This window comes from Lissotriton vulgaris, chromosome 12 (assembly GCF_964263255.1).
Source record: "Lissotriton vulgaris chromosome 12, aLisVul1.2, whole genome shotgun sequence".
Classification (NCBI taxonomy): Eukaryota; Metazoa; Chordata; class Amphibia; order Caudata; family Salamandridae; genus Lissotriton; species Lissotriton vulgaris.
The window spans coordinates 774,190,724-774,217,352 of NC_141700.1; the positions used below are offsets into that span (position 1 = coordinate 774,190,724).

General features: G+C 44.9%; 1 protein-coding gene and 1 pseudogene across 3 annotated transcripts in view; both read left to right on the top strand.

Annotated features, from left to right (window-relative positions):
* SLC12A9 (solute carrier family 12 member 9) overlaps positions 1 to 26,629 on the top strand; it is a 163,834-nt gene that overhangs the window by 90,997 nt on the left and 46,208 nt on the right. For all 3 annotated transcript variants that reach the window (XM_086946117.1, XM_086946118.1, XM_086946116.1), the window contains exons 8-9: positions 15,119 to 15,276; positions 20,973 to 21,055. In XM_086946117.1, the coding sequence (XP_086802243.1) occupies positions 15,119 to 15,276; positions 20,973 to 21,055 (241 nt within the window). The remainder of the gene's footprint in view (positions 1 to 15,118; positions 15,277 to 20,972; positions 21,056 to 26,629) is intronic.
* Positions 364 to 2,403, top strand: LOC147678666 (uncharacterized; annotated as a pseudogene).

Genomic DNA, 26,629 nt, shown 5'->3' on the forward strand with positions numbered 1-26,629 from the left:
GTGAGACACCCTCTGCCCAGTGCCTGGGAAAACCGAAAGGGCTATCTCCTTTTTATGAGAATGACATGAGAATGACCTATATCCGCGTTGGTGGCAGAAAGATATAATGAATGAATGAACTCATATATCCGGGAGGAAAGAAGTAATATGCGTGGAGCTTACCTGGCATCTGATTCTCCTTCTATAGCAGACCGGCCTCATCCATCGCTGCACCTGGTGGCCTCGGTGCTCGGTTACGCGCTGCTGAGGCTTCTCTCCTGGCACCGTCTTCCAAATGCTCCGAGCGCTCTGAGCGAAGGCAGTGAGGCACAGAGAGGTACAGAGAGTCCCTCCATCCGGACCGGCGCCTGTATCCCTGCAAAGATGGCACCAAAAAATGCCGCATCGGGTACTGCTGCCTCCAAAGCCCGAGCGGCTAAACAGGCTATCCGGGAACAGAAGCTTGCGGCAAGGCGCGCCTGCGGCTCTGTATCGGAGGAAGGAGCCTGCCCTGAACAGCAACCGCACAAGAGAGAGCGAGGTCAGTCCAAGTTGGCAAAGACTCCCGTTACACCGGGGCCCGGGCCAGGGCCGTCTGTGGTGGACCTGTTGCGAAAACTACCCGCCGGAGCAGCTGTTTCTTCCTCCCCTGTTCACCACGCAAAGAGCGGGACGGTGATTGCTGCCGCTCCCGCAGTTCCCGCCGGCCCTGATTCGCTGCTCTCTCCCCAGGCAGTGTTTGTTTTGGAGCCCGGTACAGTGGTTCCCATTGAAGTCCCTGAGGCTTCACAACGCTCAAAACCGACGGAGGCAGCAGAGGCCAGAAAATCGGCAGATCCGACCCCTTCTGAGGCGACTGAGGCTGAAGAGGCTGAAGAGGCTGAAGAGGCAGCTGATACCACCGCACAGCGACAATCAGATACGCAGGCCCAAATGGATGGGGGGCCACCTGGCACAGAGGCAATGCCACCAATACCATTAAAATCCACAATGCAAATAGCACCTACATCAGCGGGGCTGGTATCTTCTCAGCAAGGGTTGGCATCGATTCATAAGGAGGTAAGGCCTGCATCCACACCAGTACCTCAACCAACACAGGCTACGTACACCCTCCATAGTGATGTTCCTTCTGTTTCTTCTGTCGAGCCTGTCGAGCCTAACTCTTGAATCAGCTCCAGTTCCAGTGCATCCCCAGGCATGCACAACCCCCCTCGAGACAGTTACGTCCAGCTTGGGTAAGGAGACTACCATCGCTCGGCAGCATCTAAATGATGGGCAGTGTGCAACTGACTTCAAATTGGGGTCAGGCTTAGCGTCAGATACAGACAAGGAACCATCAGAGTTTTTTACCATCTCTGAAGGTGCGGAGGAGTCTATACTGCTTCAGGACCAAGACATCGATTCAGACTCCTACTCTCTCTCTGATCCCCAATCTGACTCAGAAATCTGTACAAACACGGATGCAAGCTCACAAGATAGTGATCCGGACGTAGTTATGGGCAGACACAGGAGGCACACAGTGCTAAAAAAGAAAAAAGGCCACCTTGGTGCTAGTGGTCGCCCTAGGGCCCAATCTCCTCATACTAGCATGCAGGATCCTCCCTCCAGACCCCATAGCGATAGTTCCCCTTTTTTTGATCAGCAAAATGCCACCTTGACATCTGTCATGGACACAGTGCTTCAGGCAATTGCCTCCCATAGGGAACAGACGTCAAAAGATGGGCGCAGGGCTCAACAAGCGCTTCATAAAGTCCAGGGAGTTGTACGCAAACTCTCTAAATCAGTGGCTGCATCAAATGCAAGAATGACCGACATGGAGGACCGCATAGTGGTAAATGAGGCTGAAGCCACTGCTGTAAAGGAACAAGTAGATGCTCATGATGCTGAATTAAAAGACGTCAGGTGGAAACTGGAGGAAATGGAAAATCGCATGCGACGCAACAACCTCCGAGTACTTGGTGTTCCGGAAAAAATTGAGGGTGAAAATGTGCGTATGTTTGTAATCCAGCTTTTCAAGGATACGCTCCCTGAACTTTCCACCTGGAACTGGGAGCTAGAGGTGCAACGCGCCCACAGAACCCCATTTACTTTAAGGGCCACAAAGGAACAGTCTAAATATCCAAGGGCTATCTTAGTGTACTTTGGAAATTTCCTCCTCCGCCAAGCTATTGCCGAGAAAGCAAGACCAGATGCTCATCGGACAAGAGGTGAAATTTCCTATTTTGTTAGACCCGACTTCTGCCACACCACGGTGGAGCGGAGGTGGCGGCTTCGTCAACTGATTAAGCCTTTCTTGGAGAAAAAGGCCCAGGTGTACCTGAATAACCCGGCAACTCTGAAAGTCATCTATAAGGGCCACGCTAAGTTTTTCACTTCAGAAATCAAAGCAAAAGACTTTCTTGACAGCATGAACTAGAGATGTACTTTTTCACTATAACGTTGGGCCTTACTGCCTTAAAAAGAGGGGGGACTAGAGGGAACTAGAGGGAACAAGAGGGAAACAGCACACCTAGTCAAGGCTATGAATTAGATAACGTCTTTGTGAGATAGCCACCAATTAGTTACTAAATATTCTTGAAAAAGGTGGGGGAAAAAAAGGAAATCCCTAGGGTGCTAGCATGTGGGCTATCTAAGTCCTATCTAATTCTTCTAACTAAACGATAACCAAAATATACATAGAACTGATGTTTATCACACTCTCCAGACAGGATTTTTTTAGCTCTCTATATAAAAGTTCTATAATGGGTCATACTGTTTGCTCTCTTAGTTCTCTGGCTCTATCTTACTCACTACTGCTTTTTTTCTTTCTCTCCTTTTTTTTTTTTCTATTCTATTCTCATCATGTATTTTCTCCTATCTTATGCCCTCTAAAAGGACTTTATAAGATATAAGTCTATATGGGTGACACTGGGTAGCGATGTCTCTCCATCACAACAGACTCTAGCTAGAGTCTAAATGCCTCACTGGGGGAGAGGCGGGGGGAGTGGGGGAGGGCAGTCAAGGGGTGGGAGGGGGAAAGGGGGTGGGGGAAAATGCAAAAAAATGTACAAATTCATTCGCAAATTCATTCGCAAAGTAAAGTATATGCAAATATTATTTGTGGATTACAACAAATATGGCAGAGAAACAAGAGACATTATAATTTTTGACGCTAGCTACAGCTCATTTGGTCGATATATGGAAACCAGGTTGAACGTATTTTTTTTTAAATGGGGAGAGTGAGTTTATGTTCATGGAACGTGGCAGGTTTAAACGATAAAAGTAAAAGGGCTCAACTATTCCAACTAACACGCCAGAATCCAGTAGACATACTTTGCCTGCAAGAAACTCATATTGTAACTGCTGATAGGGAATTACTTAAATTACCTGGATATAATCTGCTGGTAGCCACAACCCAATCCTCTAAAACTAGAGGGATAGCTATTTTAGCTAAACCTATTATGGGCCCCCCGACTCGCAGATTAGCGGATAAGAATGGCAGATGGGCGATAGCTCAACTAGAATGCGGTCTTACAATATGCGCAATCTATGGCTCAAATATGGATGATCCCACCATCTTCCAAGAGTTAGAGATAGAACTGGCCTCCTGGACAGGCTCCTTAATTTTTTGTGGGGATTTCAACATAGATATAGGCGTATTCATCAATAACAGTTTCACTCTGAATTATAAAGGACGCAAACCAAAGGTATTTAGCGCACTTAGGCAATTAATGGAAACCCATAACTTACTAGATATGTGGGTTCAGTCAGGCAAAAAGACGGACGGTCATACATTCTTTTCTTACCCCCACAATATATATTCCCGGATCGACTACATCATGTCATCGTTAGAGGGCTTGGTAATGATTGATATGATCAAGTCCCCTAAAACAATTTCGGACCACAATGCGCTCACCTTTGTCTTTGATCTCCCCGAATTGGTTAAACCAAAGTGTAATTGGACCTTTGACAGAAGACTCTTGATTAATCAGGAATACATAACACATATGAAAAATTGGGCACAGGGCTTTTTCGATTGTAACCGCTTTAGCGCGTCACGATTAGCGGTCTGGGACTGTTTTAAAGCGGCAATAAGGGGAGAAACTATCTCATTTGTCGCCAATAAAAAGAAGCGGGAAGACAATATTAATACACAGCTCATGGAGGAACTTTCTGATCTTGAGACACTCCATGCCACTCAGATAGGCCAGGGGGTCCCAACATCTGAAACCTCTAAAAAAATACTGATATTAAAAAATGAAATTAATAACACCTTGATCCAAAAAGCAGCCGAAACCTATCAAGCTAACAAAAATAAGCTATATGAATCAGGGGAGAATGTAGGCAAACACCTAGCATTACGAACACGCCAAAAACAATCACAAGGCAATATAAAGATGATTGAATATGAAGCCAAGGAATATACATCCAAGCAGGATATCCTAAACATATTTCAAAAATATTATAAGAAATTGTATCATAGCGATCTGACAAATTCGGACTCGGACATCACGTCATTTTTGAACAACTGGCTCCCAGACCAAGACATAAATACTAGGATAGATGACAGGATTAAAATAATACTCGAGAGAGAAATTACCTATTCTGAGGTAGAGATTGCCTTATCCGAACTTTCCAATGGTAAGGCGGCAGGCCCCGACAAAATCCCCCTAGAATTGTATAAAATCCTAGGTAAACAAATAATTCCGTTATTGTTAGATCTCTTTCTCGGAGTGCAGTATCACTCCGCCCCACCAGACTCCTGGAAACTAACGAATATTATAATTTTTCACAAAAAAGGTAAACCATCTCAGCTTCCATCATCTTACAGACCGATATCCCTGATAAACTCTGACTCAAAGCTCTACTCAAAAATACTAGCCAACCGACTGAACGGGGTTATCAAACATCTCGTATCCCCCTGGCAGCACGGATTTATACCCGGAAAGGGCACTACAGATCATACCCGGAGAGCCACTACCCTTTTTGATATCATGGGAACCACGGGGGGCGAGATGGCGATGATTCTCCTCGATGCCGAAAAGGCTTTTGATCGAGTAGCATGGCAGTTTCTCTGGAACATATTAGAACGAAAGAATTTTGGATACAAATTCATCAGAGCCATCAAAGCCTTATATATCGATCCTAGTGCAAAAATCTCTATATGTGGCAATGAGTCAGAGCTTATCAAGGTACATAGAGGTACAAGACAGGGATGCCCATGCTCCCCGATCCTGTTCGCACTATACATAGACCCCCTTATTCAGAAACTACTTTTGACCCCTTTAATACAGCCTATTAAAATAGGGCCATATTCCACCAAAGTCATGGCATATGCGGATGACATTGCCGTTGTAACTAACAACCCCACGGTGGCAATCCTGGAAATCGAATCAATTACCCAGGCATTTGGCACATATTCAGGATATTCGTTAAATAGGGACAAAACCATGGTGTTAGCTACTGATAATATCCATTATGAAAGTGCTCTCAAAGTTGAAGAAGCTACATACTTAGGCATACGCCTTACTACTAAAGTGGAGAGAATTATCCATTTGAACTACACTCCCCTCACTGATAAAATTAAAATAGACCTCAAAAGAATAGACAACTTACATCTATCTATAATTGGGAGGGCTAACTATATTAAAATGAATATCTTCCCGAGGGTCCTCTACCTTTTTAGAGCGATCCCGTTGCTAGCTGGAGATAACTTCATTAAGACTATTGAGTCTGCTATATCTAAATTTATATGGAGCTACGGAAAGATAAGAAGATCCCTCCGCTTAATGTCGCTTCCACAGGATAGAGGGGGACTAGCTATCCCCAATCTAAAATTATACCTCTGGGCAACACTGATGCAATCTATGGATCCCCTGCTTACGGATAAAAAAACTAATACCTATACGCCCCCAGACCTATATATTCCATCGATCTATGAACTTAGTCTCGATGATAAGTGTAAAGGGCTCTTTTAAGACAGGTAGAGCCTTCATACTATAAAAAAATCAAATTGAAGACAGTCTTAGACGCATGGGTGGGTTGGAAAGCAATCTCTAAATACCTATCAATTCCCAATTTTACAAGATATACTCCTCTTTGGCATAGTAAGATCATCCCCCCATCCCTTAATGATGCTACCTCGCAGAGGTGGGAACATCTAGGTATCAATACAGTTGGCGACATATTAGGATTTAATATCCCTATATCTTTTGAATATTTTCAAGAAAAATATTGTGTCCCTACGCAAGATTTTCTTAAATATTTTCAAATACTGTCATGTATCCGCAATGCTTTTCCAATAATAATACGAGACAGACTCCCACTTCTTGAAGCTATTGGTAAGAAAACGACAAGAATAGGGACTCTGTATCAGATTCTTATGGGTAATCTCCCTGATGATATCGAAAAAACAGAACAATCTTGGGCTGTAAAACTGGCAAATCCTAATGTTGATATCGATCTTTCACTAGCGCTATCTACAAAATACTTTATAGCCTCAAATTTAAGAGCACAATATTATAAAACAGTATACAACCTATACTATACACCCGCAAAATTATTTGGTTGGGGTCTTCGGGCCGACGACAACTGCCCAAGATGCAAACAGCCACTGGCCAATCTACTTCACATGTTCTCAGAATGTTCGGAGTTGAGGCGGTTAAAGACCATGATGTTGGAGTTCTGGGCTCAGGTCTTTGGACGTCAGATAAGGGACTCACTAACTCTCTGTATACTAGGCCATGATGACTCACTGGGTCATAATAAAGAGGAGCAAGCGGTAGTTTTTCTGGGGTATGCTGTACTTCGTATCATTTTGGCAGCTCGCTGGAAAGACGTAGACCCCCCTACTTTTCATATGTGGCTTAGTCGCTTTCTTGCAATCTATAAACAAGAAATCGCAATATATGCTACTAGGGGGAGAAAAATGAAAGCAATAGGAGCACAGATTTGGGACACGATTACAAGATGGTACACAAATGAGGTTCGCCAATTAGGTTCTGCCGATGATTAATGGACATCTCTTTTGTTTCTCAGATTCCTGATCGTTTAATCTGCTTATATTTTTCTGTTGTCATTTTTTATTTTTATTTTTCATTTTTTTTCTCTTTCCTCTCTGGTGTTATTATCCCACTTGATATTGTATAAATTGTTCTGTTAATTAAGCTATGTGATCATCTGCTGTACCTACTTCTGTTTCTTTTTGAATCTTATGTATTAACTATGAATTTGTCAATAAAAAAAAAAAAAAAAAAAAAAAAAACTCTTAAGTACGATGAACTCAGAGGATCACTGGGTTGCTCGAGCTTGGGGGTCAGTTGATCAGGTGTATGGTGCCTCATAATCCTTGGCTGCAAGTGATCTTGGGAGGGGCAGCGTGAGTATTTCGGTGTTAGGTTCTGCACTTGCCCCAAAACAAATTTATTTTGTTGGGTTCTGATCATTAATAATTTATTTCCTGAGGGTCAGGTTGAGCTTCTTCTTTTTCATGCTTCAGATTAGATGAGGAGGTCTTGTTCGGAAAGATGTTTGGCACACAACTTGGAGAGGCTCCTGGTGCACAATTCAGAATCGTTAACAATGCAGCATAATATTCTTTGGTGTAGATTCCAAGTGTGCGGAGATGCTGTGCTCTTTGACAAGGTGAATCTTTGAGACTTTTCTGAATTGCAGAAGAATTGTCAGTTGTTATTTTTCTCCACATCCTGCAGGTATAGATTTGTGTAGGTCGGTCTTCTGTTTGGTTTTTTCTTCAGTTTTCTTTGATAATCTGTTGATATATTGGCTTATAGTACTGGACTGATCACCTTAAGTGAATATTTTCTTGGCAAGGTGTTCATGGGGTCTTTTCTGATGGCCTCATATTGAACTAGATGGTCCTGGAGACAATGCTGGCTTGGACAGGTAGGACAATGCAGTAACTTTATGGTTGGGTTGATGTAGAATCTCTTCAGGCTGCCGTGAGTAAACTAGATGAAACATGTCGGCTCCTTTTCAATGTGGTCCTGGAAAGTCTGGAAGAGATTCTACGATCACAAGAGATAATTGTGTAAATGTGCTATTTCACAATCAAAAGGGGTATTTATTGGGTGAAGGCCCTAATCATTGTCCTCTTTCATTTCTATTTTAATGTAAAATATAGTGTTGTGTATTTTAAGCTTGGTGTGTCATTTTTTCTGTGGGTGCTTTGACGCGAAGAGATGGGAGATACCATTGGGTAGACACTGAACAACTCTTTCTGTGGATAGTGGCACTGGTTTAATGGAGTAGCCTAAAGCAGGGAATCTGGATGGAGTTCTGCATCCAGCTGCTCTCCAGACATTCTCAATTCACAAACCTAATAGTGACCATGCGCACCCAGTCAGACAAACATTTAAAAATATTTCAATCCATTGAAACCTTATCATAATGTTGAAACAATCACAATTCCAGACATTTTTAAATAAATCCCATTTTAATTTTCAAATTAGCAATCCTATTTCTTTAAACAATAACGACTCCAAAGAAATAGTTATTTGTCTATTTTATTGAGGATTGTCTTTCTACTTTTGCTGCTACCATGTGTTAATCAAAAGCATTTCGTTTAGAGACCTAGGAGATGTCCTTGCATTCTTGCAGCTGTGCCTTGTAGAAAGTTTTGTACATTAAAAGAGAAAATTCTGATAGATACATCTGCCGTGTGGATTCCTCACCTTGTGAACATCCCCCTTGCGTTAGCAACGTTCGGAAAATTCTTCGTAGCACGCCGGCGTGGACGACGTCCTAGGAGCACGGCTTCGCGCGCGACTCCGTCTGACGTCACCGACTCCACATAAGGCCCACGTCGGCGTGATGACGTCAGTTCCCTTTTTTCCGCGTCGTCGACGCTAACGGTTTCTGGGATCTTCTGCGATACTTTTGTATCTATTCGCTGTTTAGCTGTTATTGTTTCTCTGTCGGATTTCGCTTCATCGCCGGAGATGTCGTCGAGGAAGACAGGTTTCAAACAGTGTGGTTCCTGCTCCCGGATGATGTCTATCACCGATCCGCATCCCGACTGTCTATGGTGTCTTGGTTCGGGACACGATGTCAAGAACTGTCGTTCCTGTGACAAGATGAACCCCAAAGCCTTGCGTGAGCGGGAGGCGAAGCTTCTGCTCGCTAAGGTGAAGGAAAGGGAAGCCGGAAGGTCTTCGAGGTCAGTGTCCAGGCGCTCGAAGTCGAGACAACGGTCGCGGTCGAAGTCAAGGTCGGCTTCGAGGGCGAAGTCTAGGTCGGCTTCGAAGGCCAAGTCGAGGTCGAGAGAGAGATCAAGGTCCAGAGGGAGGTCGAGGTCCGGTTCCAAGTCGGCCTCGGGCCATGCTTCGGGCTCCTCGAGAAAGAAGCATAAGAGGAGTAAACATCACTCCAGACACCACTCTGGCAAGGAGTCTTCGGATTCGAGGAAGAAGTCGAGAAAACATCATAAGGACTTCGTGTCTCCTTCTCCAGCTCAATCTCACGTTGGTTCTCCAGTTCATGAGCCGGAACCGGATCTGGAGTCGCACCATTCATCGGTGCATGAAGAAGAGGTTCCTCGAGCACCGACTCCGGTTGTGGAGCCTGAAGAACAAGAGGGCCAGGGTGCGCCGTTGCCGGATCAGCCTCCTTCGGAGCGGCCGTTGGGTTCGTACCCACCCTTTCCAGGTCCAGGTCAGGATCCCTCGCAGTTTTTAAACGCCATGTTTGGTGTTTACTCGAGGGCGATGTACCCCGCTGGTGCGCCTATGGGTCCCATGGGTCCTTTGTCTTTCAATTTGGGTGTGCCCCAGGCTTATGCCCCGGCCCCCTTTATGCCGTTTATGCCGACGCCTTGCACTCCTTGGCTCGGTACGGCGCCGCCGAGGTCGTCGACTTCGCATGCGGCTTCGCCGACTCCGGATCGGCCTCGGGTGGATTCGGATCGTGGCACTTCCCGTCCTCCGGCTCCTCGCTCGACGTCTGCTCCGGCGCCGTCGGAGTCGTTACCGGATCCATCGACTTCGGTCCGTATGGAGTGGTCGAGGCGCAGGGCACAACGCCTCTTGGAGGAGAAGGAGTTTGTGGACTCCGAGGTTGAGGAAGGAGAGTTGCATGAGGGGGATTGTTTTGAGGACCTTCAGGATGCAAGTGGCTTGGAACTTTCTCCTGAATGGGGTTTGCCAACCGTTTCTGACACACCATCTAAGGACTTGGCACCCTATCATGTCGTCATAAAGAAGGCTGCAGAGTTGCTAGGCTTGACTTTGCCCACAGTTGAATACAAGCCTAACATCCTTACGGAAGTGTTGCATTCGCCCTCTTCAATTGTGGAGCCTACGCTTCCTTTTACGGATGCATTGACTGAACCGATAAAGGAGGTCTGGAAGAGGCCTTTATCTGCTCCTGCAGTTTCCAGGTCAGTGGCAAGGCGTTACAGGGTGGCTCCTGATGACCCTGAATTTCTTTCCACGCATCCTGCACCGGAGAGTCTGGTAGTGCAGGCCGCCTGTTCCAGCAGGGCGGCGGGTTCTTTCCCTCAGGTGCCAGCAGACAAGGACTCAAAAAAACTGGACCAGTCTGCTAAAAAGATTTTCTCCTCGGGTAGCATGGCCTTGAAGTCCACCAATGCTACTTGCCTCTTGGGGAGATACGTTCACGCGTTGATGGACTCTGTCAAACAGCTTTCTGCTAAGCTTCCAGAGGACGATAAGAAGAATTTTAACGAGGTGGTCGCTGATACTCAGGCTGCAGCTCGTATGGTTATACAGAGTGGTATGGACACGGCGGACTCTGTTGCCAGAATTATGGGCTCCACTGTGGCTACAAGAAGGGCCGCATGGCTTAAGTCTTCCGATTTTTCTTCTGACGTTCAGTCTACTCTGTTGGACTTACCGTTTGATGGGACAGGTCTCTTTGGGAAGAAGGCTGACGTAGCTCTGGAGAGATTCAAAGACAGTCGGGCTACGGCGAAGTCTTTGGGCCTTCAGACGAGGGGCTCTGCGACTAGAAAGTATAGGGGTTTTGGCAGACCCAATTTTCGTCCCTACAATCAAGGACAGCAGCAGCAGCAGCAGCGCCAGAATCCTCTGTATAAATCCTACAGAGGAAAGCAAAGGGGCCGTGGTCGTGGGCGCCAGGTCTCCTCCTCCTCCTCCTCTTCCTCTAATAGCCAACCCCCTCCCCCTGCAGCAAAGCAGCCCTAGATCCGCCATTCTGGATCATGTGGCTCCGGTGGGGGGTCGGCTTACTCATTTTCTACGGGATTGGGAATCGGTTACATCGGATCTTTGGGTTCTCAATCTCGTAGAAAATGGGTATGCACTTCCTTTCCAGGAGTTCCCTCCCAATTACCCTCCTTGCCAGGGTTTTTGTTCGGAGGACCACCTTGTTCGCTTGCAGGAAGAAGTCCTGGCTTTGTTCAAGAAAGGTGCGATAGAGGTGGTTCCAGAGCAGGAAAAGGGTCAGGGATGCTACTCCCGGTATTTCCTGATCCCCAAGAAGGATGGCAGGTTACGTCCAATCCTGGACCTCAGGATTTTGAATCTCTATCTCAAGCAGGAGAAATTCAAAATGCTCACTCTTGCGCAGGTTCTTCAAGCGCTGTTGGAAGAAGACTGGATGGTGTCGATCGACTTGCAGGATGCGTATTTTCACATCCCGATCCTGAAGTCGCACAGGAAGTATCTCCGTTTTACGGTGGGATCGCAACACTACCAGTTTGCGGTCCTTCCGTTTGGTCTTACTACTGCGCCTCGAGTTTTCACCAAGGTGATGGCAGTGGTAGCTGCACATCTCAGGAGGTCGGGGATACCTGTATTCCCGTATCTGGACGACTGGCTGATCAAAGCGGAGTCGCCCGAGAAGGTGCTTCATCACCTGCAAGAAACATCGCAGCTGTTGTTCAGGTTGGGTTTTTCAATAAATGTGCCCAAATCTCACCTGGTGTCCTCCCAGCGCAACCTGTTCATAGGTGCGGTACTGGACACTACTGTATGTCGTGCATTCCCTCCTCCGCAAAGGATTCGCGACATACAGGAAATGATTCCTTTATTTCACAATGGAGCGGTTGTTCCGGTCCTGAAGGTCCTTCGCCTGCTCGGTCTGATGGCTTCTTGCATTCTCCTGGTCAACCATGCACGCTGGCACATGAGGGCACTCCAGTGGTGCCTCCGCAGGCAGTGGTATCAACACAACGGAGATCTCGGGGAGTCAGTGAAGATCTCCAGAGAAACTGCGGCGGATCTGTCTTGGTGGGGCGTGGAAGGCAATCTGTCTCAAGGAAAGCCTTTTCAGCTTCCTCCATCGGTGGCCACGGTGATAACGGATGCATCCACTCTAGGGTGGGGTGCTCATCTGGGGGATCTGGAGGTCAAGGGTCTTTGGTCTCCAGAAGAAAGGTTGTTTCACATCAACCTTCTAGAGTTGCGGGCGATACGTTTGGCGCTCAAGGCCTTCCTCCCTTCCCTTCGCGGTCAGTCGATCCAAGTCCTGACGGACAACACGACCGCGATGTGGTACATCAACAAGCAGGGAGGAGTGGGGTCGCAGTGTCTCTGCAGAGAGGCTCTGCGTCTCTGGTCCTGGGTTCAGGACCACCAGATTTGTCTGATGGCAAATCATCTGGCCGGAGTTCTGAACGTACGTGCGGACAGTCTCAGCTGGCAGTTCTCTGCCGACCACGAGTGGAGGCTTCACCCGGAGGTTGTTCGTTACGTCTTTCAGATGTGGGGGACTCCTCGGGTGGACCTGTTTGCCACTTGCGAGAATGCTCACTGCCCGTCATTCTGCAGTCTCCAGTATCCGATGCAAGGGGCATTGGGGGACGCGTTTCAGTTGAGCTGGAGAGGTCAGCTCCTTTACGCGTTTCCTCCCATACCCTTGATTCCTCGGGTTCTGAGGAAGATTCGCCAAGACCGGGCCCAAGTTATTTTGGTCGCCCCGGATTGGCCAAGAAGGGTGTGGTACACAGATCTTCTCCACCTCTCCTCTCACCCGCCGCTCCGTCTCCCTCTCAGGGCAGACCTCCTCTCTCAGATGGAGGGGCAGGTTCTACACCCCCACCTCCAGACATTACACCTTCATGCATGGAGATTGAACGGGGCAATCTGAACTCTTTCTCTCTCCCTAACGATGTGGTGGATGTCATACTTTCTGCCAGGCGTGACTCCACCAAGTCCATTTATTCGTATAGGTGGAATAAGTTTGTGTCTTGGTGTAGGGAGAGGGATGTTGACCCGTTAAAGGCTCATTTGTCTGATATTTTGTTGTTTGCTCTTTCTCTGGCACGGCAGGGGTTTGCTGTTGCCACTGTCAAGGGTTACCTTTCGGCTTTATCGGCATTCCTCTGCTTGCCGGATCAGCCCTCTCTTTTTAAGTCACCTGTGGTTTTAAGATTTTTGAAGGGGCTCACTAACAAGTTCCCTCCTTCTCCCTTTATTGTTCCTCATTGGGACTTGAATCTTGTGTTAACCTATCTGATGGGTTCGCCGTTTGAACCCTTACACAAGTGTCCAATGAGGCTTCTTTCTTTTAAGACGGTCTTCTTAGTTGCAATTACCTCGGCAAGGAGGGTAAGTGAGCTTCAGGCTCTTAGTTCCAAGCCCCCGTTTTTGTCCATCCATGCTGAAAGAATGGTTCTTAGGACCAGGGCTGCTTTTCTGCCTAAGGTGGTTACTCCCTTCCACCTAGGTCAATCCATTACCCTTCCTACCTTTTATCCTCCCCCACACCCTTCCAAGGAGGAGGAGAGGCTTCATCGCCTGGACCCGAAGAGAGCGGTTAGCTTCTATCTTGATAGGACTAAAGACTATCGAATAGACGATCAGCTCTTCGTGGGTTTTGCTGGCTGCAAGAAGGGCAGAGCGGTGCACAAGCGCACACTTTCCAGATGGATTATCCTGTGCATCAAGATTTGCTACTCTCTGGCGGGTAAGGACCCTCCTGAGGGTATTAGAGCTCATTCAACTAGAGCAAAGTCTGCTACTTCTGCATTGTCTAGGGGTGTTCCTGTTGAGGACATTTGCAGGGCCGCGACTTGGGCTTCCCTCCACACTTTTGCAAAGCACTACTGCTTGGATGCTGAGGTGAGGAGGGACGGCCACTTCGCGCGCTCTGTTCTCCAAGATTTCCTGGTGTAGCAGAGTGGACACCCTCCTCCGGGAGTGGGGACTGCTGTGGGACTCTATTCACAAGGTGAGGAATCCACACGGCAGATGTATCTATCAGAAGAACAAGTTACTTACCTTCGGTAACGCTTTTTCTGGTAGATACAATATCTGCCTGTGGATTCCTCACTGACCCACCCGCCTCCCCGTTGTCCACTCTGCTATACCTGGTGTTATGTGCAAATGTAATTATGATTTTATCTGATTTTGTATAGTTTTGCACTTTGAATGCATTTGTTTTGCATGTACTGTGTACATTGTGTATATATATATATATGTACTTGTTGGTCCGTCCGGGTGCCTCGAAGGCACGGAAAAAAGGGCGGAACTGACGTCATCACGCCGACGTGGGCCTTATGTGGAGTCGGTGACGTCAGACGGAGTCGCGCGCGAAGCCGTGCTCCTATGACGTCGTCCACGCCGGCGTGCTACGAAGAATTTTCCGAACGTTGCTGACGCAAGGGGGATGTTCACAAGGTGAGGAATCCACAGGCAGATATTGTATCTACCAGAAAAAGCGTTACCGAAGGTAAGTAACTTGTTCATCAGTCCTACAGCACAATATAAAATGTATTTGATGCAACACAAACTAGAGGTGCATTGTACTCCAGATGTGTTCACATGGTACAGGAGAGCCCTGCAACTTGAGTTGTACTCTCCTGTACTGGTTGCATTTTTGTATTATGCACCAAATTTCATTTATCCATTGTACTTTTCAATATAATTATACTTAATGTGAATTAAAAGGGACTTTCAATGTGTAATTTGTGAAACCACTATTTCAGCTGTAACAGAATGCATGGTTAGGAACTACATTTTCCTTTTGATGCACAAATGCCTGTAGTTATCGCAATACTGTAGACCATTTAAACATGTGATTTGTGGAAAATCACAAGCTGCGTGCATCGCTGCTGCTTTTCCACGCTGGGAGCCACGATTACGGAAGTTGTTTTGTAATACATTGGTTATACAATGGAGTATGTGGTTCTTTACTCCCTCTTATCTGTCTCCCGCAGAACACTCTTGAAAGAAGACTATGGCTATTTTCGAGCGATTAACGTCTGGGGACCCTTTGTCTTGATTGGTGTTTACTCCACGTCCCTCTCTGCCTCCATGAGCACACTGATTGGAGCTTCCCGCATCCTCCATGCTCTAGCCAAGGACGACCTCTTCGGTGAGGGATCAGCCTTTTCTGTTTATACGATTTTACTCTTTAATTCTTTCCATGGTTTTTCTTTTACCATCTCCTTTACAACCCTCTTGCTCTCCCACTCCATTTAAATTTTTGGCAATTTTCTTTTTGCTTGCTCCATGATAATGTTTCTCAACTCTTTCTCTATTACAGTTTCAAGCACACACTTCCACCATCTCCCATTTTCCCTGTTCCTGCTTTTCTCTAAATGAGACAAAGTGATGAATGAAAATGTTTGATCTTCATTGACTTTTTTGCCACTTGGACCACAAGGTTTTGCCATTTTTCCCTCCACCATCCTGTTCCTCTAGATAAGCAAGAATCAGGCAAGGTAAATCCCTTTTTAAACCAAGAGATTTGAGTGTGATGCTTTCCCAAGACCCCAGAACAACCAGCTCACCAGACCACACTGGTGGGTCCTCCCTTTGAACATCTGGTAGATGCTTCATCATTGCTGCTGCTGACCAATGCTTTTTTTCCGTTCGAGCTGTGGCGGTAAACTTCTGCGCTTTGCCATTTTTTTTTTTTTTTTATTGGGATGATCACCTCCGCCTCCTATATACATGTTCGAGGCATATGGGCTGCAGATGGTACATTATGAATAGATCGCCATCTGGTGTTTGGCTCGGATGATTGCACTTGTTTTTCTCTTGGAAAAGTCTTTTGTCGTCACAAGACTGGTGACTCCTCCTTTGGGTGCTATTGCGCATGGGCATCGGCTCCATCCTTAGATTGTTTTTTTCCGCCATCGGGTTCGGATGAAGATCGGAACGCTCCAGATCGACTTCGAGAAAAAGTGATATTTCGGCGCGTATTCCCTTTCCAATTCGACGGTATTGTTATCGAACGCGATTTCATTTCCATTCCGATGCGTTTCGACTCCAACAATAAAACATTTTCTTCTACGTCGACGAGACCGGGAGGCCTTTCTCGACGTAGTCCAGTCTGGAGTCCATGGAAAGGACTCCATTTAAGAAATGTTCAACGTGTGGTGCTAAGTTCCCACACAAGGACCTACACGAGGTGTGCAATCTCTGCTTATCACCTGAACACTAATCCAGGGACTGCGAAGCCTGCGCAGCATTCTCCTCCAAGTCGACGATTAGAAACCGTCGAGCCCACCCACCCTTTTTTCTGAAATAACCTATAGTCTGCTTGCTAGCACTTCCACCAAGGAGGCCTCCCAACTGAACCATACTGTAACATCATGCTCGAGGTTCCTTCATGAACTCCTTTACAAGTGCCCCTGAGAATATTTCTGTGGTACAACAGCACTGTAATCTGGATAACCTCTCTTCCTGCTGTAAGTAGAAGCTGCTATTAACTGGGGCCTGTCTGACATTCTAGGACTTGTTTCTGCACAGAAAATATGCATCCTGGAAAGAAGACTTGAATCATTTCAATAGGTTGAGGGTTGGTTTTGCCTCATAGACTTTGTCATAAAATGAGCATAAATTAAACTACTCGGTCAGCGCCTTTTATTTAACCTAAGCCAGCCCAATTGTTCTTTGGCATCTGAACCATGTTCTCTCCTTGGGATTCGTATTTTTATAGTTTGAGACGGTATGTCTGTTTCAGTGCTAAAATTAACACCAGCGGCCATCATTTATGCTGGGCCCATTCCCACAGACCCTGTTTGGGCTGGCTCTACATGGACCAGTGCCTTACCTATGAGTTGTGGCTGCCTGCCCCACAAGTAGAGGAGGAGCCTTCTTGGATGTTTGCACCCCTTTGCTTGTTGAGTCTATGCTGGTGCCCCAGAGGAAGTACTCTCTCAATGAATATCTTTAAGAGAGATATGTAGGCTAATCCCTCAGAGGATCAGTATATGTGCTCTTTCTGTAGAGGCTGACCTGATCTGGAGTATATTGTCCATTCCACAGCTGATGGATGATATTGCTTCTGACACCTCATTCACTATTACCAGTAGAACTCCGAGCTGCAGTAGGTTCAGCACCATACAAGGCCAGCCAATGGTACTGCAAACACCCTCCATAGAAAATAATGGCGGAAGGGACTTAAAATAAAACCCTGCAGGAAATAATGTTAACTACATTTATTTAAAATAATGAATAATATAAATAAATGCAATTTAATGCTTACATAATATCTGAAAAGATAACCTTTAAATCTGTAATGATAAAATAATAACCTTTTTCGAATTTATAAATTAATGGAACATTATTTTTTATTGACATGTTTGTCACTTAATTCAATACTTCACTTTTGATACTTACGTTATTAAAAAATGTATTTCTTTCAGTGCCAATTAATTTTTGAACTCTTAACTCAAACCTAATTTTAATGTATCTACATTTAACATATAAAATTAATTTACATTAATGTTGTGCATAACAATATTATTTCTTTGTGTTAAATACACTTTTCTACTTTTCCCTATACTTTACCATAGCCAGTCTCCACATTATGGATGGAAATCTCCCTATGGTAATGTATAGGGGAAATAAAAAAAAAGTCTATTAAACTTTATAATAAATTAGTAGAAATATTTTGGATAAATATCAATCTAAATTAATTGTATATGTATATTTTACTTCTGAATTAAATCTTCCATTTAGATCTATTAAATTAAATGAAAGTTATCTTTCTGAAGTTTAAAATTAAAGCATATATTCCCACAAAGTATACACATTATTTGTTTGCTTTACTTATTAAAAATGATGTATAAAATTAAAGAAGTAATTGCTATGCATTAATTCATAAACACCAAAGTTTGTTAAAATATTTTATAATTAAACTTTTTAGTTTTTAGATTTATTTAAAATGAAATTATATGTATTTCTATTTTAAGTATTTCAAATAATTACATTTTGTATTACCTATGGAGTTTTTTCAAGATCCTGTCTCCAATATTTTCTATGCAATTGTCTTGTAGTTTCAGTGTTTGGCCATGTCTGGTGCGTGACTTACTTACTACTGTTTCGTTTTGAGAGTACTTACTTGCACTTGTAGATTTGGCTCCAGCCCCTACCCTTTTTCAGGGGGTGTATTTGTGAGTGTACACTTTTGAGGAACTTTATTACTTTTGGCTCATCACAAAACTTAAGTATTAAATTACTCAAAAGTGTAAAAGCAAATTACACGTGTAAATTACTTTGTGAATAGTCCTGAATGTGTGTTAAGCTGCCTTAAGGCCTAAGTCTTAATATACATGAAGGCCAAATGCCTTAAAACACACTGGCCCTAATTAAGATGTCGGTCGAAGTTGCCGACATCTCTGTGGTTTCAGAGTAGACCAACCTTGTGTCGCAGTCTGAAACCGCAATTACGATGTGATCACCCATGGTGCTGTCGCAAACTCCCATTTCCCTATTGGAACTTGAGACAGTCAAACTGGCCGCAGTGCAAGCTCCCATAGAGAAATGGGAGTTACTGCAAATCCCTGCACCGTGTGGCAGCCACCTCACAGTGCCTGCCACAAGGTGCAGGGATTTATAGGGGGGGGGTACCATAAATGCCCCCCAGCCATCAACTGTAGGCCGGGTAGGGAAGGGGCCCCAAGCCGCTTTCCAACAGACTTTCAATGTCAGAAAGTCCACCATGGAAAGCCTGTTGGAAACCGACATCACAAATGGCATCCGTAAGGGATTATGTTCGGTTTCCAACTGGCTGATGGGCTCCTTGAGCCTGTTGGAACCCATCCGGATTGACCAGCCAATTTGGATTCTGACCTCCGTAATCTCAATACTGCGGTCGGAATCCAAACCAAAAATGTGGGTCGATAAGTTTCCGACGAGTAGTCGGAGGCTTTCGGACCGACATACTAATGAGGGCTACTATGCCTTTACCTGGGAAACATGATCTCAAACTATTGAGTGCTGTTTTGGATAGTCCTGTACTTTCAGATTACAGCAAGGTTGCTGGTCTCCTACCCCAAAAAACTTTTGTTTTCCTACAAGGAGGGCGAAGGTGGTGTATGCTGCTTGCCGGATCCACTTTCTCCTGGATATCCTCGAAACTTCAGCTGTGGCCTACACACAGGAGTTTTGTAAGAAATACTTCAGAGGTTGATTCATTAGTTGGTGCTCCCTTTGGCCATAATTACTGTCAAGTTTATTTGTCCATGCTGCACCAACAGTAAGGTTGCTTACCATTCCCATCCTTGCTTACAAAACTTTCTGTCTGTCATTGTGGAGGGAAGGGTAATTGGACGGACCAGTCTTTGAACATTACTCAACAGACTGTTGTTCTGGAAGCCCTTGGTCCCAGTGTATAGTAACGCTTTAGGCTCTGCTAGTGGGTCGCTCTGCTAACTAACTCTTGCAAATGATCTATTTACTTCTTAGATGAATTAGCCTGCTAAATGGGATCTCAGCCAAACTAAAATGCCTTAGAATTCCCAACAAAATACAAGTGTCCTTTAATGGTCTTCAGTGTTTGCTGGGTAAGGTTTGAAAGCCTGTGATCCTCGTGTGGATTTCCATGTTGGAGAACCATTTTTACAAGAAAGTGACCTTCCAACTCCATATGGTGCGTTTAAGGTATGTTAACTTTCTTAGTGCTGGAATATTCTCCAAAGGAGTTTTTGTATGACCATTCATGTCATAAAAAGGCACCATATTGATGTGTACATATTGCCTTAGAAAGTTGTAGAAACAATGCAATGAAAAACCCTTATTTGGGACCAAAATGTACTTGAATTAATGAATAATAGTCTTGTAGAGCGCCAACTTTGCCCAAAGGTGTCAATGCGCAATGAAACTGTTAATAAGTAAGTTATATTCTTGGCTAGGTGAAAAATCTAAGAGCTTCTAAACCTTGCATGTTTTCCACAAACATGTGGGTGCTCTGTGCCCACCTTTTTGTTTTAACTTTCATATTAATTAGAAATTTGTTTATCTAGTCTTATTTCCTAGGCTGTTACTAGCTAAGTTGTTAGGTCTCATAGAAATTCAGACTAATACCAAGTTATGTTTCATCGTTGTTTTGATCTGCTAATTATGAGTGCCCTGATGTTTTCTTTGGCACTGATTTTGGTTGGTAGGATCTTCCACCTTACCAACATCACCCACCCCCGCTATGTTATGGGCGTAATGTATGCCCTATAGCTGCTTTGTGAGAATGGTTTGTGAGCCTTCATGGGGAAGAGGGCCCAAGAGTAGGGAGGTGGAGAGATGCTGCCGTCTAGGAGCATGTCCAGTGCTGTGCCAGAGGCTCAGCTGAAGGTTTCCATGAGCTGGTAACGTGGGAGCAGGCTATCTGTGTGGCCAGTCAGACGTTTCTATTTATAAATAACATAAGGGGAGAGGATTTGGCCTAACGGCTAGGGTGGTCGTCCTCTAATCTGGGGAACTGGGTTCGAGTCTCAGTAACAACGTTGAACATCCTGTGATTCTGGGCAAGTCACTTAATCTCCCCGTGCCAAATTAAACCACAAAAAAAATTTGTCCCCATGTAACGCAACTGGTGCTATGTAAAGCTCTCTGATCCCCCGATTCGGGTCAAGTTGGCGCTATATAAAACTCTGTAACATAAAAAATAAGCCAGGTAAAAATGTTTGTCAAAAAGGAGTGTTGGAGCAAATGGGTTGTGTTTTTGACAGGACTGGTGAGGGGCTGACTCAGAACCATTTAAAGCGAGTTAAATCAATGTTTCATGAATGGGGAAACATTGGATGCTGTTTTTGTCTGAGAAACCTTCCTATTTTTCTACTCTAGGTGTTGTTTTGGCACCAGCAAAGATCACTTCCAAAGGTGGAAACCCCTGGATGGCTGTAGTGTACACATGGGGACTAGTACAGGTAAGCAAAGTGATTTGAATGAGAGATTCGTTTTATTATCTAAAGGGTGAGAAATGTGTTTTTTTTTGTTTTTGTTTATTCTTAACCATCACAAAAGTATTATGGTCCAATTTTACAGAAATGAAATACACAACACATGTGTCTCTGCTAGAGTTAATTACCATATATGGATGCAACTGATTGAGAGCAAATCGAAATAGAATTTCCCCCTCCTGTTTGTATCTACAGACTGATGTCCCATTCCCCACCCTTATTACTAACATTCCAGAAAGAGAAATAAATATGTGCACTGGCATGGAATTGCTACTCAAGATTGGTGGGATTACCTATTGACCTAAAACACACGCTGCTGACTTCTGCTCCGACCTTCAGGTCAGAAGTGTATGCTCCGACAATGTGACTTAAGCCTTGCCTTGCTAGGTTGGTTAATATACTACGTAGCATTATATTGGTTAATAGTACCCCCTATTAACACAACACTTATGACTGCAAAATTTAAATAAGCGGGGCTAAATAAAAACAAGCTACTGTTATTCTGATTGTTATGAAGGTTTAGGGTACTTTCAGACATCACCCCCAGCCGGAGGTGCACTGGCGATTGCATTGGTCATGAGAGTGGGCTTTCCATCCGCTCCTTAAAGCAGTCGGAGGACTGGTGCGGCACTGATACGGCTGATGTAGGAATTATTTTACATCTGAAGGGTATTTTGGGTTTGCCTTTCACACAGCATTATTTGGTGTGTCGATCAATTGATGCAAGCCTCAATCACAAGTCTCAGAATTAATCAATTTTTTTCACTAAAAGTCCTGAATTGAATACATCATTTATCTTGATCTGCAACAGTATGGCAAGCCTATGCCAATGCTGTTCTTAAACTGAACACAGATAAAGGAGTTCTGTATTCAACACTGTCATCTGTGCTATGTCATGTTTTGCTTTGGCTCGAGGGCATGATGATGAGAACGAAGTGCAGACGTCAGTACTGCGTTCAGTGCTGGTGGGGAAACAGGATTGACTTTGTGCTGGAGAGTGGTGCGTGATGTCCAGACACAAATGAGCATTGAATTTGCTGTGTAGGATGGGTTTGTGTGCTTACATGGGTTATTTTTGAGAGTGTGAATCTGTTCTGATTTCAAATGCTGGGCATTACCTCACCATTTAGAGGCTGAGCTTGAAAAAGGATGTTTATTTGAATTGTCTGTTTGTTTTGGGACTGGAGAACCAGTGGAGTTAGTATAATATTGACCAGAAACACACAGTGACTCACATTGCACAGACCATCTTCACATTATGATTTCACCATTCAATGTGCTGTCTGTTGGGGAGAATTATTGTCTTCAGAGATGGGTGGTTTTATATTCAAATTAATTGGTTTATCAAATGTGTGCAGGGGGACTCTAGAAGTGTAATTTGTGCATCTTGCAGGATCACAACGACTCTCGGTGTAAGGGTTTTGCACAGTTGCATCTCAATAGTTGAAAATGCATAGAGGAGTGTGCTGGGGTTTATGCAGTAGAGTCAACTTGAGCCAAGTTAAAGTTTGTCCATTGAAGCTGCGCAGCAGGACCTGGGCTCTGGCTCTAAAGTTGAAACCTTCAACACCATAAAGTTGAAACCTTCAACACCAAGGAAGCACACTCTGGCTAGCTACCAAATAGTTGCTTCTGAAGGTTGGGAATGGTTCTCGTCTTAGGCTATGCATAAAATGCTTAATACGGTCATATTAACCTTTCCTTCTGCACTGAAAGATGTAGCACTGTCATTTCAGTACTATCGGCCTGGAAGGATTTGGAATCTGCTGCTGTTTTGACCGGAAGTGTTGGGTTATAGAGCTGAAACTATTGAAGACATAACAAAAGTAGCCCTTTGTCCTTGAGCCAAAAAAACACGAACTGGAATAAATACTGGTGCTTTCTCCTTGAGCAGACAAGTAGGTTCCTTTAATCGGGCAGTGAACAAATTTCATGTCATTTGCCCAAAAATGTGGCCTACTAAAAAAAATATAATTACTACAGGGTGGATAGGATCCGAAATATAATGGGGACACGGTGCCTTTTCAAGGCAACCACCAGGGCAGGAACATGGGGAGGACTCCCGAGTGCCTGTGATCATGATGAACAATTGGGGAAGTCTATTAAGCAGACTTGTCGTCATAAGATTGTACGACATGCCATTTGCCGGATGTGGTGTGTAAGTACCATGCGGGTACCTGGAAAAAAGCAGCTCATTTGTATAGATTATAGTTGGAGAAAGTCTGATTCCTGAGGGATACTCGCATACCCCTTTTCATTGTTCAAATAATTTTTAGCTGCGTTATCACAGATCCTACAACAGGGATGTAACCTATTGAGGATTCCAGCCACTGCCCAGTTGTTTACTCCACAAATAAAACATACATTCTCTTTGCCCATGGTCATCCTATGTGCATATGATCCCATCCAATGCTTGAGTGCGTGACTGTAGCTACAGCTAGGAAGCGGTCGATTAAGCTGGCTGACCAAACAGGTCAACCTCCTCACAAGGAGCACAAACACCTGGAGCTGTGGGCAAGAAAATAGTGGAGTCAATTGCCATGCGGTGAAGAAGTACCAGCTCGGATGCCAGTTACACAGATGGTGTATAGCGTTTGTGGCCAAATCAAAAGGCCACAGATAATGGCAGATTTAAATGTTGGACACAAGCCTGACCTTCTGGATAATGAAGAAGTGACGCTATAAAAGGGGGCCATCTAAATAGATCCATTCCATGTGAGAGGTCAGGAAGCATCCTTTCCAGTCTCAAAGAAAACAGTGTATCAGATTTTTGATCTGCACCCATTCTCAATGGTTTGGGCAGCTAGAGAGGAGGCAGCAACAGGTCTGGTTACAGGGTTAATGGGGGGGGTGTAACGAGGCCGTCCAAATGAGGGAATTTTCCAGATAAGGAGATCAGGGTGGGACTGGCTGTGATCCAATGGGCGGTCCCTCACATCCGGTTGTGCGGGGTTGGCTCTGTGCCGACAATGGATGGAGTCCTTTAATGTTGCGGACAAGTGTAGCATAAGTACAGTACAGTTTTGGGATGTGGACATGGCTGCCGAGGTTTCGGATTGCTCAGTGTGACATTTTCATGGTTTCGGTGTAATTGTGAGTGACATTTCAGCCACTGTGGATGACACTATCTGCGAGTGGAGGTCGGGCAGTGGAGACGAGGAGAGCATGGATGTCAGAGTTTGCGCCCATTTGTGCAACGAGAGGCCCTATGTGAACTTGGGACTGCTGCAGGTCACCAGAGATGGAGGGGCACTGTTCTTTTGCTTTGGTGGTTTTGGGAGTATGCAGTGCATCATTGGACAGTTTAGTGTTTTCAACCGGGATGTTTGGCAGCACCCCAGTAAAAATTTGCTGGGGTGGTGGTGATTTGGTGGTACCCTGTCTCTGGTGCAGTCACAGCACAACACTGTTGCACCTTGGTGGGGAAAGATGGACATGGGGCAGCTGCCGATGTCTTTGGGGGGGTGTCTCTGGGTTTGTCTGTCTCGCACTCACTGGTTCAGCCCTCTGTATGCGCTCAGCTGTTGTACAGTGGCGGGGTTGGGTCTGTCCCCAGTCGCGACCGTGGTGGGGAGCCCCCAAGAGCTCTCGGTTCTTGACTGCCACTGCTCGGCTGATGTGAGCGGCGTGTCTGTCCTGGATACCGCCTGCTCTGCCTCTCCCGGACTACTGGTGCGTGTTCATGGGACGTTGTAGTGTTGCCAGGCCATGGCAACGGTTGCTGGGGCACGGGCTCAGTGTGGCAGATATGCTGTGCATTTTCATGACGGCGCAGAGTGCTGCGAGTGCTGTGTGTGGTGGGGGATAGCCAAAGTCAAATTGCCGGCATTGTGAAAAAATAATAAAAGTGAAAGCACGCAGAAAATAAACATGAGAAGCGCCCTCCATTGCAGATCTGAATATTCAAAGGAGGTGAGGTTATGTGAAGAGTGGAGAGTGCAAAAATAAATAACCATCACGGCCGTGAAAGTGAAAGCGACCCTTGGAAACATGATAAGGAACAGATGGCACCCTGCGCGTCCCTGCTCGCTCCCGCAAGCTGGAGGCCGCCACACGCACGAGTTTAAGAAAAGTGCAGACCGATTCTAAGAGGTCATCTCCTAGAGCAGTGCATGCACGCTGCAGTAGGCTCGAAATAAAAATGACAGTGCCAGGATGTAATTACCCTACTCGAGTCTGCAACTCTCTGATGTTTCTCAACCGAAAGGAGAATTACTTTTACACTCCACTGCATCCTATCCACTTTGGTTTGTAAAAGGTTACAAACATTAATTTCTTGTGCGGCCATTCTGAATCAGGTCTGCCTGGAGGGTGTTTACAAAATGCATGTCATCATCTCTATGGCACATTTCAAGCCAGCTGAAATAGTGGATTTCCAGTTTTTATTGTGTGATACTATACGTTATTGTATGCTTTTGTGGTTCTGTTACAAGTTTCATGCTTGGATGTGAGCAGTAGTAACGGACTAGCATTCAGTGCTTTTTAAAAGCTTTCAGCTTACAAGGTGTGCAAATGTTTCTTTGAGATAATTTTTATCACCGACTGCTTGTACAGTTGTGCATGGCAGAGGTTGTGTTTTGCTTAAAGACAGGGAATTTGGGTAGTGTGTGATGTACTATTTTGAGTGATTTGTGAATAGTTTTGGCAAGTTATAGGTATGTTTGAGAGAAGATGGTTAACTAGATTGTTTGGGAGGTCTTGATGTGTGGGCGAAAGGATTGTTGTGAGACAAATGCACATTTTAGTCATGCCTTATTAGGTTTCTCTGTTTTGTAATGTACTGTGATAGAAGACATTCTGGAAGTCTATAGGATTCTTTATTTGGGAGCTGGGACTGGTTGATCAGTGCTTGGGCAGTGTGATGAAGTTGTTTGAAACGCTCTGAGAGGAATAGTGTTTTTTTTCTTTGGATTATTTAGTTGTAATTGTGCTTTAGGAAAGTTGGTTTGATCATTGGATGGTGTGGGGCTTTGTAGGGGGTAGGTCTGGGTTGGTTATGTGGCAGTTTGTCCAGTGAGGAAGATGTGGAAAAATTGTGAGATTAAAGATGTGGGGTGTTTTTACTGTGGCGGTGGTGGTTTTAGTGTGGGGGTGAGTTATGCAGGATATTTACAGGTAACAGGCTTGCAAGAGAATTTCTGGGAATGACCATTTGATATAACTGTTCTGTATGATTGTTGTGAGTGTGAAGGTCTCACTGTGGTTGGTCTCATGATCCTTTGACCCTTTGGCTGGTCTGGGAATCACAGGGAGTGAGCTGTTTTCAAGCAGCATTGTAGATGTTTAATAGCAATCAAGATGCAATAGAACATTGTCCAAATCGAGGTGTAATATCAATGGAAACAAATACAATGAAACCGACAAATGTCTTCCTCTTCAAGACTATCATCACTTTTGCTTCCATCTTAAGCAAGTTGCATGTTATAAAACATCTTTCGGGAAGCGTGTGCGTGGTATCCTAGTAGGAACGATGGGGAAAGTGAGTAAGGATGTTCATCCTAATAAACAATGCCAAGCTGTTCATGTTATTTTTGGAACAAA